This window comes from Ammodytes marinus (genome assembly GCF_949987685.1).
Source record: "Ammodytes marinus genome assembly, chromosome: 15".
NCBI classification, from domain to species: domain Eukaryota; kingdom Metazoa; phylum Chordata; class Actinopteri; order Uranoscopiformes; family Ammodytidae; genus Ammodytes; species Ammodytes marinus.
This window is the reverse complement of record NC_137219.1, coordinates 22712451-22726857: the sequence shown is the minus strand read 5'-3', so window position 1 is coordinate 22726857 and position 14407 is coordinate 22712451. Positions and strand designations below refer to the sequence as shown.

The window sequence follows — 14407 nt, the reverse complement described above, 5'->3', positions numbered from 1 at the left end:
TAAATGATAGATTTAGCTCATTCCTTCCTGTGTGTCATATTTAAATATAGAGTGTATTCATGGCTGTTTATCCAGTTGAAGAGTACACGTGGTGTGAGAGTGCACATGTTTGTGTTTATCTGATGCACAAGGAGACAAAACATTTGTGTACAATTACAATCCTATGGTCATTATGCTGTGCGAGTGCCCATTTAACAGAATGGCCATTTCTAAATGCGGTCGTCATCCAAGATTCTGTGGTGAATTCAGAAGTTGCCGTATGCATATGACTCAGCGGCAGCTCCTTATTTTAGGACTTAATTTTTTTTCTATTAAAGCTCACATATTATGCACTTTGCTGTCAATTTTATATGGTCTAAGTAGTCCCTAATACTTATTTTTTTAGATGTTTGCTGAAAAACCCGTTCAGATCATTTATTGTAGCGAGCCTCTATACCCTGATTGTCCTCTGGTCTCAGGATGACCTATATTTGTGCGATCTGGCTGGCCCCTCCCACCTCTCTGCCGGGCTTTCTTCATATGTCCATGGGGCTCTCCCACCGTCTCTGCCGTGCTCTCGCGATACTAGAGAGACACTGCGTGAGTGCGAACACAGTGTTTACCCAGAGCTAAGCCATACTTTGAACAATTTGACATGACCTGACATGATTAAAACCAGTGAAAACAGTAGCTTCAAAGTTTGATTTCTACATGAATATCTTCCCATCCTTTGTCATTTTAAAAACGAGTCATTATTAGACTGCAAGGGGAAAGCTAAGTTAGTGTTAAAGGAGCAAAACTTGGTGCTACAACCGAAGCTACATGGGCGCTAACGCTAAAAATAAGACTCAGACGATTTAAACCAGTGAAAACAGTAGCTTCAAAGTGTGATTTCTACAGGAATATCTTCCCATCCTTTGTCATGTTAAAAACGAGTCATTTTCAGACTGCTGTGGGGAATATAAACAGCGTGTTATGAGCAGAAGCTGGTTGCTTGTCCCAAAGCTAATAGCTATACACCAGTCAGGCAAAACTACCAATAAAAACTATTATTTTAGTTTCACCGTTTAAAAAAAAGCACAGGTAGCTTCCTATCCGTTGTGTTATTAAAAACGAGGCATTATTAGACTGCAAGGGGAAAGCTAAGTTAGTGTATTAGGAGCAAAACTTGGTGCTACAACCGAAGCTACATGGGCGCTAACGCTAAAAATAAGACTCAGACGATTTAAACCAGTGAAAACAGTAGCTTCAAAGTGTGATTTCTACAGGAATATCTTCCCATCCTTTGTCATGTTAAAAAACGAGTCATTTTCAGACTGCTGTGGGGAATATAAACAGCGTGTTATGAGCAAAAGCTGGTTGCTTGTCCCAAAGTTAATAGCTATACACCAGTCAGGCAAAACTACCAATAAAAAACTATTATTTTAGTTTCACCGTTTAAAAAAAGCACAGGTAGCTTCCTATCCGTTGTGTTATTAAAAACGAGGCATAGACTGCTGTGGTTAAAATACATTAGTGGAGTATGAGCAAAAGCATTCTGTGTCGGTGTATAACATTGAGGCTGTACTATGGGCATCTTGTCGCTTAGCGGGGAAAGCAACATGGCTGTCGCTCGGAAAATTTTCCAGAGGATCTCAGGGCCGTGGACCAATAAGAAATGGGGGGGTGGGGTTATCATAGACTACTGCTAATGTTGGGGGGAGCATGGACATATAAAGAAAATATTGGGATGTGGCTGTGCAGTTTATGACGTCATAAACCGCGAGAATTATGAACGTAGTATATTGGGGGGGAGGGGTGGGGGTTTCAGAACGGGGGAGAGTGAGAAAAGGAGAGATTGTTATTTTCTTTTATATTTTGGCAGTCTCTAGGCACACCGTGGACCCATGGATATGTTGGAACACATTTAAAAAGTGCATTTAGCATAATATGTGACCTTTAAGGGCTGTGGCAGGGAGCAGGTCCCACAACGCAAAGCAGTCCTCTAACGGTGTACTGGAAAGTGTTGAGGGCAATGAAAAGAGGGAAGGATTGAAGTGTAAGATAATGTTGTACCTTCACAAGGTCAGACGGCCAGTTAGAACTATGAATAACTCTGCCCACATAGTAACTGCCCTTCTACCTGCAAAAATGTCCCTCACAGGTTAAGGTAGTGCAGTTCCCTCCCGTCCTTTAAGGGATCCCCTGCCATTGGATTAAACACGCTAACCAAGGAGCGGCCTCATCTTAGTCGGCCAATCAAATATTATATGTTTCCTATAGCAGTGTGTATTTCCTTAAAGAGGACCTATTATACTACTTTTCTGGTCTTAATTTCTTGTTTTACACTGCTATAGAGCAACCTGACACGAATCACATCACAAAAAACTATGTAGATTTTCGGGAAGCTCTTTCTCTTATTTTGGCGATCCAGCACGTCCTGTCAACACTTGAGTGTGTGTGCTTCGGCAATCTCCGCTCCCTCCGCCTGTGATCGGCAATCTCCGCTCCCCTCCCCCCCTCCTGCAAACCCCACTCCGTTGTGATTGGTTACCTTCCTTCCGGAACACTTTCAGTGGCGGGAAGCGCGAGCATGGACCTATAAGGGCGCGAGGTAGACGCGAACAGGGAAGTGACAGCATTACCATACATGGAAACATCCGCGTGGTGACTTCACAAAGTTACATGCGACGTCACAAAGTTACGGAAGGGTAGACCGCTTTGAACATGTGACTTCTCGACTGGCTAGAATAGTGTTTAGTGCTCTGCACAGACACCCCAGACGGTCAGCAGGGAATACGTCGAAATGCATGTAAGTCATTATTTGATAATTTAGTATGGTTAAGCATGACTATGAATCATCATAACAACGTTTATAAGTCATAAAAGTCAAAAAGCATCATAGGTCCGCTTTAAACCTCAGTCTTACTGCGGCCGATTTGGAGACCAGTAAGGCCATGTACATGTACTCTGCTCACTTAAAGCTGCAGTTGATAATTTGAGCCGTTGCGATCCCAACGGCTGTTTTCCCAACGCTCTACCTGCTGTAGCTCCTCCCTCTGAACGACAGCTACGCGCGTTCATGTGAATTCAGTTACTGACAGACACCATGTCTGATTCCGAGGTGATTAAACATTAGTAATGATAACTACATACGTACATATTGAGCATACATTTTAATCACAGACATACCATGTATGTTAGCTTAAAATCATTGTAAGTGTGCTAGTAGGCCTAACAAAAGTAGCTGTAACAGCCAGGCAAGATAGCAAACTAATTGTAACAGAGCGGAGAGGTGTGTGTGTTTCTCCTACTATATGCTCCTGCTCTGACCGCAGCTGGGAGGGGCTGCTCGGGCAGTGTTGCCAATTTAGCGATTTTGTCGCTATATTTAGCTACTTTTCAGCCCCCCTGGCGACTTTTTTTTCAAAACAGCGACAAGCGACAAATCTAGCTTTTTTTCAGGTGTAATTGGTGACTTTTTCGCCGAAGCAAATATCACTTTTAACGCTTCTCAACGAGCAGCGGGAGCCTCCTGGCCCGTCCCCCGTCACAGAGCACTGACAGACGGCCCGGTCCTCGCGCAGCTGCCCCTCCCAGCTGCGGTCAGAGCAGGAGATACACATCTCAGCTCGGGGCTGCTGCACGAGGAGCGGGCTGCGTGTCAGTGCTCCCGCTGCTCATTGAGAAGAGATGATACTTGCTTTGGCGAAAAAAGTCACCAATAACACCAGAAAAAAAAGCTAGATTTGTCGCTTGTCGCTGTTTTGAAGAAAAAAAAGTCGCCAGGGGGGCTGAAAAGTCACTAAATATAGCGACAAAATCGCTTTGAGTTGGCAATACTGATCACAGGACGAGGGCTATATCGGGCCAGCGGCAGGCAGAGGAAGGGGACGAGGTCGCGGTCGGAGAGGTCTTGATGTGATAGGGCAAGAAGACATGGCGGGTGTACTTTTTTTCAAGCTCTCTCCGTCTCCCTTTCAGCAGTTAACTTTTCAACATTCGTCTTTCCTCGTTTTTTTGCTGTCTTAGCGGTGTTAGTTGTTAGTATCCTGGGAATGGTATATTGAGGGTTCGTTTGTGAAGACATTGCTACTCGCTGTCCGCCGTAGTAGCCTTGTACCAAACAGTAGGCTAGTGTCAGACTGCTAGGGTCGTGAACGCTCACGCAACTGACGCATCAACGTCGTTGCCAAGGTCCCACAGCCAATAAGAACGGAGAATCTGACCTCGCTCTGATTGGTCAAAATTAACATGAGCGGTGGCAATTTTGGGGGGCAGCACACAGAGGCAGGGGGGAGCAAAGTGATAAAAAAATATTTTCAGACCACTTCACCTACATATAGCTGAATGGCTATTATGACAGTTTTGCCAAATATTACAGTAAAAAAACTCTCAACTGCAGCTTCAATTTAGAAAATAAATCTATAAGCTTTGAAATATACCTTCTAATTGTTTTCCTTCTACAACTCTGGATAAACGAATGCGCTCACAGAGGAAAGGCAAGATGGCAATATAAAACATAAGAAAAGGAAACCTAGCACGGGTAGTAGCCTAATGCTAAGCCTGTTGAGTCAGAGCAAGGACTTTGGGGAAATATGAAAAGGTCCTAGGCTGTTTGCTGTTAGTGGTGTGTGTGGGTGTACATGCGTGCTACCCTTAAGTAAACATTTTAACCTGGTAGTGAAAGCAACTCGTTTAGATATTGCAAATAGGTTTAAGGTTAATTAATTAGCATTTGAAAAAAAAAAATTAGGAACACAAATATGAATCATGGACATATAAATACAGTGTCTCTGACTTGTACATTCCTATAATGAACTGAATGCCTTCAGTTTCTACGGATGAAGCACAGTTTCCAGTATATTGTAAGTTATGGCATGGCCATAGAAAATCTTCTTATTGGCAAAACATTTTTAAGGATTGTTATTTTTCAGAACATACTACAGTAGAGAATAATGCGTTAAACATTATTGCAACATTCGGTGAAGAACGTAAAGGACTTTATTATTAGATTTTTGAGGAAGAAACTCCAAAACAAACTCAGACCCACAGCCCTAACAAATGATCATATAATGAAGTTGTTGCACAGAGCACCAGTATCATCTGATTTTCTGATTGTCATATTTTTGGGCACTTAACAATAGTCTGATAGGGGCTAGAAATCTGCGTCCACGTGCAACGTTTATTGATATTCCTCACTGGCTTTGGCACTTTGAGCGAGTCCTTTTACATATAAAATTTTCATCCAATTCCAAATGCACTTTTTTTGTCCTTTTCCTCATTTCATGCCAAATTACATTGATGCCAAATGGCCGAGATAAGCAAAAACAAACAGCATCTGTTGAGCCAGAGTAGGAGCATTGTAATGTTCTGTTCAATCAGATTTTTAAATCTGAGCAGTTGATGGCTAATGTCTGTGAAAACAGGACACTGTTGGTGAAAACATTGTTACATCAGATTGACAGTATTAGCAGTAGCAAATCTAAAATGACAAAACAAACACACACTTTGTATAGTGTGTGTGTATACTATAGCTGTTGTTGCAGTGTGCTGGTCGAGTGTGTATGTGTGCAAGGTATGGAAATCATAAATTAGTTTTCTCATTAGGGAAGTACGTATTCACAATGCATTCACTTTACGTGGTGTTTCGACTTGTATGTCAAAATTATGGGATTGGCAAAAGACAGTGGGAGGGGAGAGTGGGAGAGGGAGGGAGAGAGAGATAGATAGTGCATGAGTTCGGGGCCAAAGAGAAATCAGCACAATTGACCTAACACAATTAGGGACAGTTGAACTACACAAAGCCCCGCCGCTAGTTGAGGGAGGACAGCATTCACCACAGGACAGCAGCTCCATAACACAGCAGAACTAAGCGCGTTGTTGTCCCTTGACCACACACCTGCTGTAATAGTGGCTTTAAAATTCTAATTCCTTATTTCTAACGCTCACGCTCACACCTGACAACTTCTAAACCTTCACTAGACCCAGGTTGTTTTGGGTCAGCTCAAAAGGAGGGAGGGGCAATGAATCAACCAACAAAGGATGAAAGGGAAGCTCCTAAGGTGGAAGGGAGTGAGGAAACCCCCATGTCGGCATCTGCTGAAGCCCTGGACAGTCCTGGACTCTCCTCTGAGACTGTGTGTTCTCAGACAGAGCAGGCCCGGGCTACGCTAACCCCAGACCCTCATGCAGGATGTGGGTTTTTCTGTCAGCCGTGGTGTCTGATCCTGGTGCTGACCCTCCTCCTGCTTTCTCTCCTTGGCAGCTGGGCGGTGGTCCACCTCACCCTGGGGACCCACGGAGGATCACCTTTCAGGGTCCAGGCCAGCTACGACCAGCGCGTTCCACAGGACGACACTGCCACCATCGAGCCCCACTTCACCACCAATTGCACCATGGGTAAGTTGGCAAAGCCATGTTGTTGTTGCACCCAGAAATGATTGAAGGATAATAGGTGATGCAGCTCTTTATTTACGTCAACGTAAATATATGTGTAGGCAATATTGTTGATTTGGTTGAACGGGTCTTTGTAGGAAAATATAAAGGAAAAAAAATAATTCTGCATCATATAATTAGGATTATTTTTATTTATTTTTTTATATGTAGTATTGGCTCTTTGTCTGTCAATGTTGCCAGTAATTGAATGGTGAAGACTAAAGGAACAATCAGATAATAGGTAAAAACAATATTTAAAGGAGCCTACAATAAGCATTGTTGGTTAGGGTAAATAAAACTGTGTATTTATCTAAACAGGTACAACAATATGTACTAAGTGCTGACTCAAGGGATCTGTCTCTTGTTTTGAGTTGTTCTCTTTCTGTTTCCCATAAAAGTTTGTGCGATATGTATGTGGACTAAATGTGTCTCACATGTCTGCAGAGTGACCGAGTTCCCAAAGCAGCTCAAACATGTTAAACTGGAAATAACACAGATACATTCTGTCATTTGTAACTTCATTAAACCATGTTGTGCAATGAAATGCGTAAACTGCTTCAGAAAGCTTCTGAAATTGGATTAATACAACTGATTCAATTTCCTCTGAGTTAAATGCAGCAGCACAACAACTACTGCTTAAACATGTATAGTGTGCATTAATGAGGAAATATGGATAAAACCCTTGTTCCCTCTAAAATGTAGATGTTTGCAAATAGACGCAAATGTTATACATAGGTTATGTTCTATTGTTCACATGTCCTGTACATGCATGAACTTATCCAGATATATTTTATTTATATCATTGTTTTTTAAATGGCTGAATGTAACAGAGTGAATGAACTTAATTTGAAAATGTTTCAATCCAGGCTTCTGTGGGAAAAGTTCTCAAACAGTGTCTGATGAACTAACATAAAAAGGAATAAAACAGCAAAGGATGTCCAAGAGAAACACTCCACCAGTTGCTGCTTATCATGGACTAAATACAAATTGGCAGCAGCACTGAAACGAGTTTGTTACACAACATTGTACTTACAAACATACATTTAATCTGAAACTAGATTTACAGTGATGTATTTACAATTATATCTTAACCGGGTCTTCCCTGTACACAATATACTCTACAAGTTTAAGCAGATATTTCCATTGAATATATTGATTAGAAGGTATAAATTAAAGGCCTATTAGTTAGCAGCTTATTTTAGATTTTTAGTTATTCTAAACATGCTTATTATAACCTCATGAGATAGTGTACTCTGTGTTGTGTTTTGCATCTGCACTACAGGGAACTAGTTGCTTGGAAATCCAGACCCATATCTAGGACGATAGAGGGTCTGGCCATGATGAATAGACCTTTCCAACTCGAGGGGCGGCACCTACACATGCATTTCAAATGCCACTGCACGCAATAGGATAGCACTACGACCAATCAGAGCAATTAACAAGGTGACATATTAAGCCCTGTTCGTTTAGCGCACAGCGGGCTAACTGTTAAATTAAACTTTTGGCTTTGTCGGGCGGCAAAACAGAACATTCCTCTTACTTGCTAATGAAAGATTTGAGTACCGTCTTCCAAATCGCTATGTGTCAAGGCGAACGCCGTCTCAAACTCAAACAACACCATTACCAGCCATCTCTGTTTACTATCACGGCTTCAACGGTGCATGATGCACAGCACTGTCGTCATCCGGTTACGTCAGCCCCAGGGCACCATACAAAGGGCTCTGGCCTGCCCATATCAGAAAGAACGATTTGATTGGTTGCTCAGGAATTATTTACATATTAAATGAGCTTCAATGGAGAGTGTCCAGACCAACAGGCGCAGCAAATTTAACTTGCCAGCGCCTTGCGGCAGGTCTGGATTTCCAGGCTAAGGAACAAGATGAATGAACTATAAAACTCCTCTTTGACATTTGAAAGTAACCCATGTCTCACTGGAACCTGAAAAGTATCAAAACTAAAATCCGGGATACCAGCTCCAGGCTTATAGAGATCTTCAGTTAGTACGTATAATATATGGCTCTAGTTTGGTATGATTATTATTTATTTCTTAATCGTGTTCTCATATTAATACTGGTCATTTAACAGAGAACATGAAACAACCAGAAAAGGATGCATTGGTGTGTTTTTCCTGTTTGTAGGACAACTGGGAATTTGGCTTATGTGAGTCATGGACACAACACTCGGACAACAGACAGACGGATGGACAACAATTGTGCACAAAGCATTGTCCATCTATTCCAGTATTTGTTATGAACCACACACCAGAAGGCAATACAAGTGGGCTTCACCTTGTAATTTGTTATAGAATAATGCATGGCATATTAAAACAAATAGGTAATTGAATTCAGGGAGATGCACACAGTCCAGCAAATGTAATCTCCTCTACTGTCATGAAGCCAGAGTCTCTTTGGGCTCCGTAACAATGTAATAGCTTTTTATGCTCAGTCAATATTTAGCTTTGGATAAATGAGGAACAAGGAGAGGAGATTTGTCTGGTTCTAATGCTCGAATTTTGGTTGAAATGGGACGATTGAATTTGAGGTCCGGTTGGAGCAGTCACTTGATGCAGCTAGGTTTCTCACAGCTGCCCAACACTAACAAAACAGCAACATTCAACTCTCCCATTTCATTACAATTAGTCACTTGGCCAAATGATCCCCAGAATCCCTTTGCATGAGGAGAAAAGTCTTGGATGAGAGTACAAAACGAAGTAAAACGTAAACCCAAATTACTCAAAAGATCAATGTCTGTGTCAGTGATTCGCCATATATATTTTCTCCAACTGTCTTTTCTGACACATTTAGCGGTGTTAAACCTCCCCCACTTTCCCTCTATACCCACAAACCTGGGCTCAAATGACTTTCCTTAGCACAGAACATGAAAGTAGGATGCTTGATTAAGGCTCACATACCCATGTTCCTGTCCAAGACAGTCGTTTGCTTCATTTGTTCCAGGTACCCTTCCCTCAAAAAGAGCTAATTACTCCTAGTAATGACCTTTTGTCAGGCTTTTGGGGCGGGTCGCTCAAGGTCTGATCCAGACTTGGGTTTGAATTATTGTTTTAATTTGGTTCCAAAGGTTTAAAAGTTTTCCTCATTTAGAAGTCTGTGGACACAAAATGTTCTGTATTTCTCAATTGAACGTTTGCGTAGTGGTTTCTTGGATAAGTTATGCATCAACATATTTATTGAGAATGATTTAATCAGAGGATTCTCAAATAAGTTAGATAAAACATGCTAACCTTGATTCATTTCATTTCTGCCCTCTTGTGGTGCATTGTATCACTTATTACTGATTCTTGCAATAGGCAATAGTCATAACTCAGAACCTTCCTTATTGTCAATCCATTCAAATCCATGTCATTTACATACATAAATTATGTCTTAATCAGCCGTCCTTGTGATCTCTTGAATCTCATTTAACAATGTCCATTTCCTCCCTCTTAGTTGTTTTCTTGAGCAGAAGGCGGCAATTACTCAAGCCAGTGAAGTGCGAGGAGATATAGTCAATACAGGATAAATAAATGGAGTGGTGTCTGAATCCTCTCTCCGTACCCTTCCACTTTAATTAACTCATCAGTCACAGGGCCAACAAGCAATCCAATGTGTTGCCCCTAAAGTGACATGTGTGGTTGTATGCCTGTATCTGCGCAGCTCATCCTCCTTGACAGGAATTTACAATCCCACCTTGTGCTCTTATTCCTCTGATGGGGTTTGGCATGGTTGTGTTAGAACACGTAATTATTCAAGCTCAGCAAACCTGTCAATGAGCCAGTTAACCTCCCACAGTTTCCCCATCCTGGAAGTAAACAGAGACCACTGTGATGACTGACAAGCTCATTATTAAATTGTATCAATAGCAGTGTTGGGAATAACGCCGTTTAAAATAACGGCGTTAGGTAACGCCGTTCTTTTTTCAGTAACGGCGTAATCTAACTAATTACTTTTTCCGTCGTTACAACGCCGTTATCGTTACTGAACGTTAAATGCGGTGCGTTACTATGAATTGACTGAATAAACTGTGTAATCCGAAAGCACCCCTGGCTCCATACTACACAAACTGCTAGTAAGGAGACCGGTGGGTTAACAACAAGACAAGCGATTGTTATTTCTTATACTGTTTTAAGATGTGTTTTATTCAGTGTGGATGACATTATAACTGTTAGCGCCGTCACGTCAGTCAGCCGGAGCGCCTGTTTAGTGTGAGTGCGTGTGTTTACTCTCTGTTGTGTGAGTGCGTGTGCGTTGCCGCAGTAACCACCTATCAATCCACGGTTGAAACGTGCTCTCCCTGAGTTTGTTTGCATCGCCCTTGTGAGTAAGTGCATGGAGCTTCCTGATCTCTATAAATTATAATTTATGCACGTTATTAAACAGCCGCGATTCGCCGGTTGCAACAGCTGTTTAGCGTGTCATCATGAGCCGAATATTGCTACTGTTATTTTCCTGGGATCTGTATGCTGCTGTGCATGTTAAAGAAGGAAATAAATATGGGATAAATCCTTACTCCTCCTCTCATCGTCTCATGCTTCATAGTCTGACGTTTTTGGCCTTCAGTGATAGCAGATCAGCACGGTACATTCAGCAGTTTCCTCTACTACTTTTGTTGAGAACAAAATAGGCTAGGCCTACTTGAAGTGCAGGATAAACCTCTTGCTGTCTGTTGATGTGCAATAAATATTGAAGGTTATGTAGCCTACACGTAGGCCTACCTGTCTGTTCTACTCATTTCAACTGACTTGTGAAAACTGCTCAGAAAAATCCAAATTTGTTGACATACAGCAACTTTTTTTTTTTTTTTTACAGTAGGCTAACGCAAATAGTTACTTTCCCTGGTAACTAGTTACTTCTATTATAAAATAATTCAGTTACTAACTCAGTTACTTTTTGGAACAAGTAGTGAGTAACTATAACTAATTACTTTTTTTAAAGTAACGTTCCCAACACTGATCAATAGTGGATTTGACTTTGCCTGCATAGTACTACTTTGGCAAGGCAGAAGGTTGTGTTCCCTTCACACTTATAACAATGTTTGTCCGCTGAAGAGCACATCAGCATTAGCGCTCGTGTATACTCCTGCAAAAACTTGTCAACATCCATTTTTCCAATTGGATGTGTAGCCAAGACAAGGCAAAGCGATGAATCCCTTGGGACTTTGAACCAGTGACCTTCCCTTCCCTGGCACATTTCCCTAACCACTATACCTTGCTGCTGCAGGTACATTTTACAGGTTAGAGCAAGTCTATACTCTGCGTGAGGGTGTCCCCAGGCCCATCAATCACACACTGACCTGTGGAACCAATGAGAGGCATAGCTTTGGAGAGAGCTGTTCAAGTGGACAGAGTGGTTGAAATATGGATGGATGGTTGTTGCGGTTTTTTGTAGAGGAAAAAAACATTCAGTATCATAACGTGATACTGAAAAACGCCTTTGTATACAGTATGCATGCACAACATCTCTAGCAGAAGTCTTTAATTGAATTTATAATTTTGCTTCGACTGCATGAATAAAATAAATTCATCCTTTGAAGTGCAGCTTTGGGTAACAAGCGCATGCTGATTATATGAAAAAAAATATGTACAAACAATTTCTTTTGATCGTGTGTTCATGAGATCAAAATAATGTCAACATTGCAGAAAATCTGTACGGGTTTAGGAATGTCATACGCTGACACCATGGCCCATAAGCATGAGTGATGAGAGTATAACTGATGTCATATTTTACTGTCAGTATTTTGGAGATTCATCAGAAGACTGTGTAATGGAATATTACAGGTATTGTGTTATTTTCACCCTTGTTGTGAATTTAATTTTCCTCTGACATACCAAATAAACGTATGCTCTTTCATAGGATTTAGCTCCCACATGATTTTCAACTTGAAGCTCTGTGAAGCTCTCAGTAGCTGGATCAAACTTACAAAATAAACTTTGTTCACTGCTAATTCAGACAGTATTAACATTCACAGTTAGAAGCCTCTGGCTAAAGACACTACAGGCTTTCATGTTTAAATTGATCAAGCCAAATATGCAGCTCTTAGTTCACAGATCCACATGGTTTTTAAACTATTATACTTTATATTTTTGATTAATGTATACATCTAGATATTTCTTATGAGTTATATGTGTGCAAACACATTTTACAATAAAATATTAAATTACATAGTAAGGGCATGCAGCAAACAAATATGTTTTTTGACTCCAGCCCACATGCACCAAGGGTAGTAAACTCAAAGAAAGAACAGCTAAAAACTGCTGTATAACGATAATCAGTTTCATGTATTATATGTAAACTTGTTTTTGTCTTGTTTTCTTGTTTACTATTTATTGACTGTTGGATGGAAAATTGGATAAGTGAAAATTAAAACTTTTTTATTTTCTTTCTAACCTTGGGATACATGAGAAAGTTGGGATCTTAGAGTCTGACTCAACTTGCATATTTGATTTGATTTGATTTGACTTAGTTTATAGTTTATTTCAGACATCCACATACAAAACAAAATTAAAAGCATGGAAATACAATAAATATGCCTGAAAAGGAGCAGGAAGAAGTATACACTTATTTAATCCTACCCCTTTCCATAAAAAAAAAATTAAAAATCAAAATATTTATTAAATAAAAAATAAAAAATAAAATAAAATAAAATAAAACAAAAACAACAATTATATTCGCTTCTCTTATCTATATTCTCTGTACTATTGGCGATACTATATTTGCCAATTACATACAACTTAATATACTATACATTTTTTATATTTTATATATTTATATAATGCATATATCTATATTTATATTTATAAACAATCAATATATCCATATATACATACATATCTATACAATCAGTATATATATATATATCCATATAATTATAATTACCCTCTTACTTCACACCCTCATCCCTGTACCTTATGAAAATCATTGCTTTGAACCTTTTTTTAAACTGGATCATGTCTGGACATTGCTTTAGCTCCGTGCTCATCCCATTCCACAGTTTCACACCCCCAATTGAGATGCAATGACATTTTAAAGTCGTGCGTACCGCCAGTGTCTTAAAGTTTAACTGTTGCCTCAAATTGTAACCCCCCTCTCGGTCAAAGAAAAGTTTTTGTATGTTACCTGGTAGCAGTTTATTTCTAGCTTTGAACATGATTTGTGCAACTTGATATTCAACCAGGTCATTGAACTTTATGATACGGGAATGTAAAAAGAGGAGGTTGGTGTGATCATAATATCCAGCTTTATTGATTATTCTTATGGCTCGTTTTTGAAGTGTGACTAGTGGTTGCAGTGAGCTTTTGTAAGTGGTCCCCCAGACCTCCACACAGTAATTTAAATAAGGTAAGATCATTGAGCAGTAAAGAATATGCAATGATTTGTGATCCAATATATGCTTTGCTTTACCCAGGACTGAGATGCTTCGTGACAGTTTAGATTTAACATGTTTTATGTGAGGTTTCCAGCATAGCTTGTGATCTATTGTCACACCCAGGAATTTATTTACATACACTCTTTCAATATTAACACCATCTATCTTGACATTTACATCACTATTTAAATTACAATTTCCAAACAACATGATTTTTGTTTTGCTTAAATTCAATGATAATTTATTATTGTCAAACCACCTTTTTAATTTGCTCATTTCAGATGTAATTGACTCCAGAAGCTGCTGCAAGTCCTCTCCCGTACAAAAAATATTTGTGTCATCTGCAAATAACACAAATTGTAAAATATTTGATGTTTTACATATGTCATTTATGTAGAGAATAAAAAGAATTGGCCCTAACACTGACCCCTGGGGGACCCCACAAGCAATGTCCAAACAAGCTGACACGTATTCACCCATCTTCACAAACTGTTGCCTGTTCTGTAGATAGCTCCTCAGCCAGTTTAATACAACCCCCCTGATACCATACCGTTCTAATTTATTAATTAATATATCATGATTTATGGTATCAAATGCTTTTTTGAGGTCAATAAAAACACCAGCTGCATATTTCTTTTGGTCCAGGGAA

General features: G+C 40.0%; 1 protein-coding gene across 1 annotated transcript in view; it reads left to right on the top strand.

The window, feature by feature from the left end:
- LOC307262039 (ALK tyrosine kinase receptor-like) overlaps positions 1-14407 on the top strand; it is a gene marked incomplete at both ends in the record, with an annotated part of 348028 nt that overhangs the window by 240694 nt on the left and 92927 nt on the right. Inside the window, one exon of the mRNA XM_080042775.1 lies at positions 6227-6360. Within this exon, the coding sequence (XP_079898901.1) occupies positions 6227-6360 (134 nt within the window). The remainder of the gene's footprint in view (positions 1-6226; positions 6361-14407) is intronic.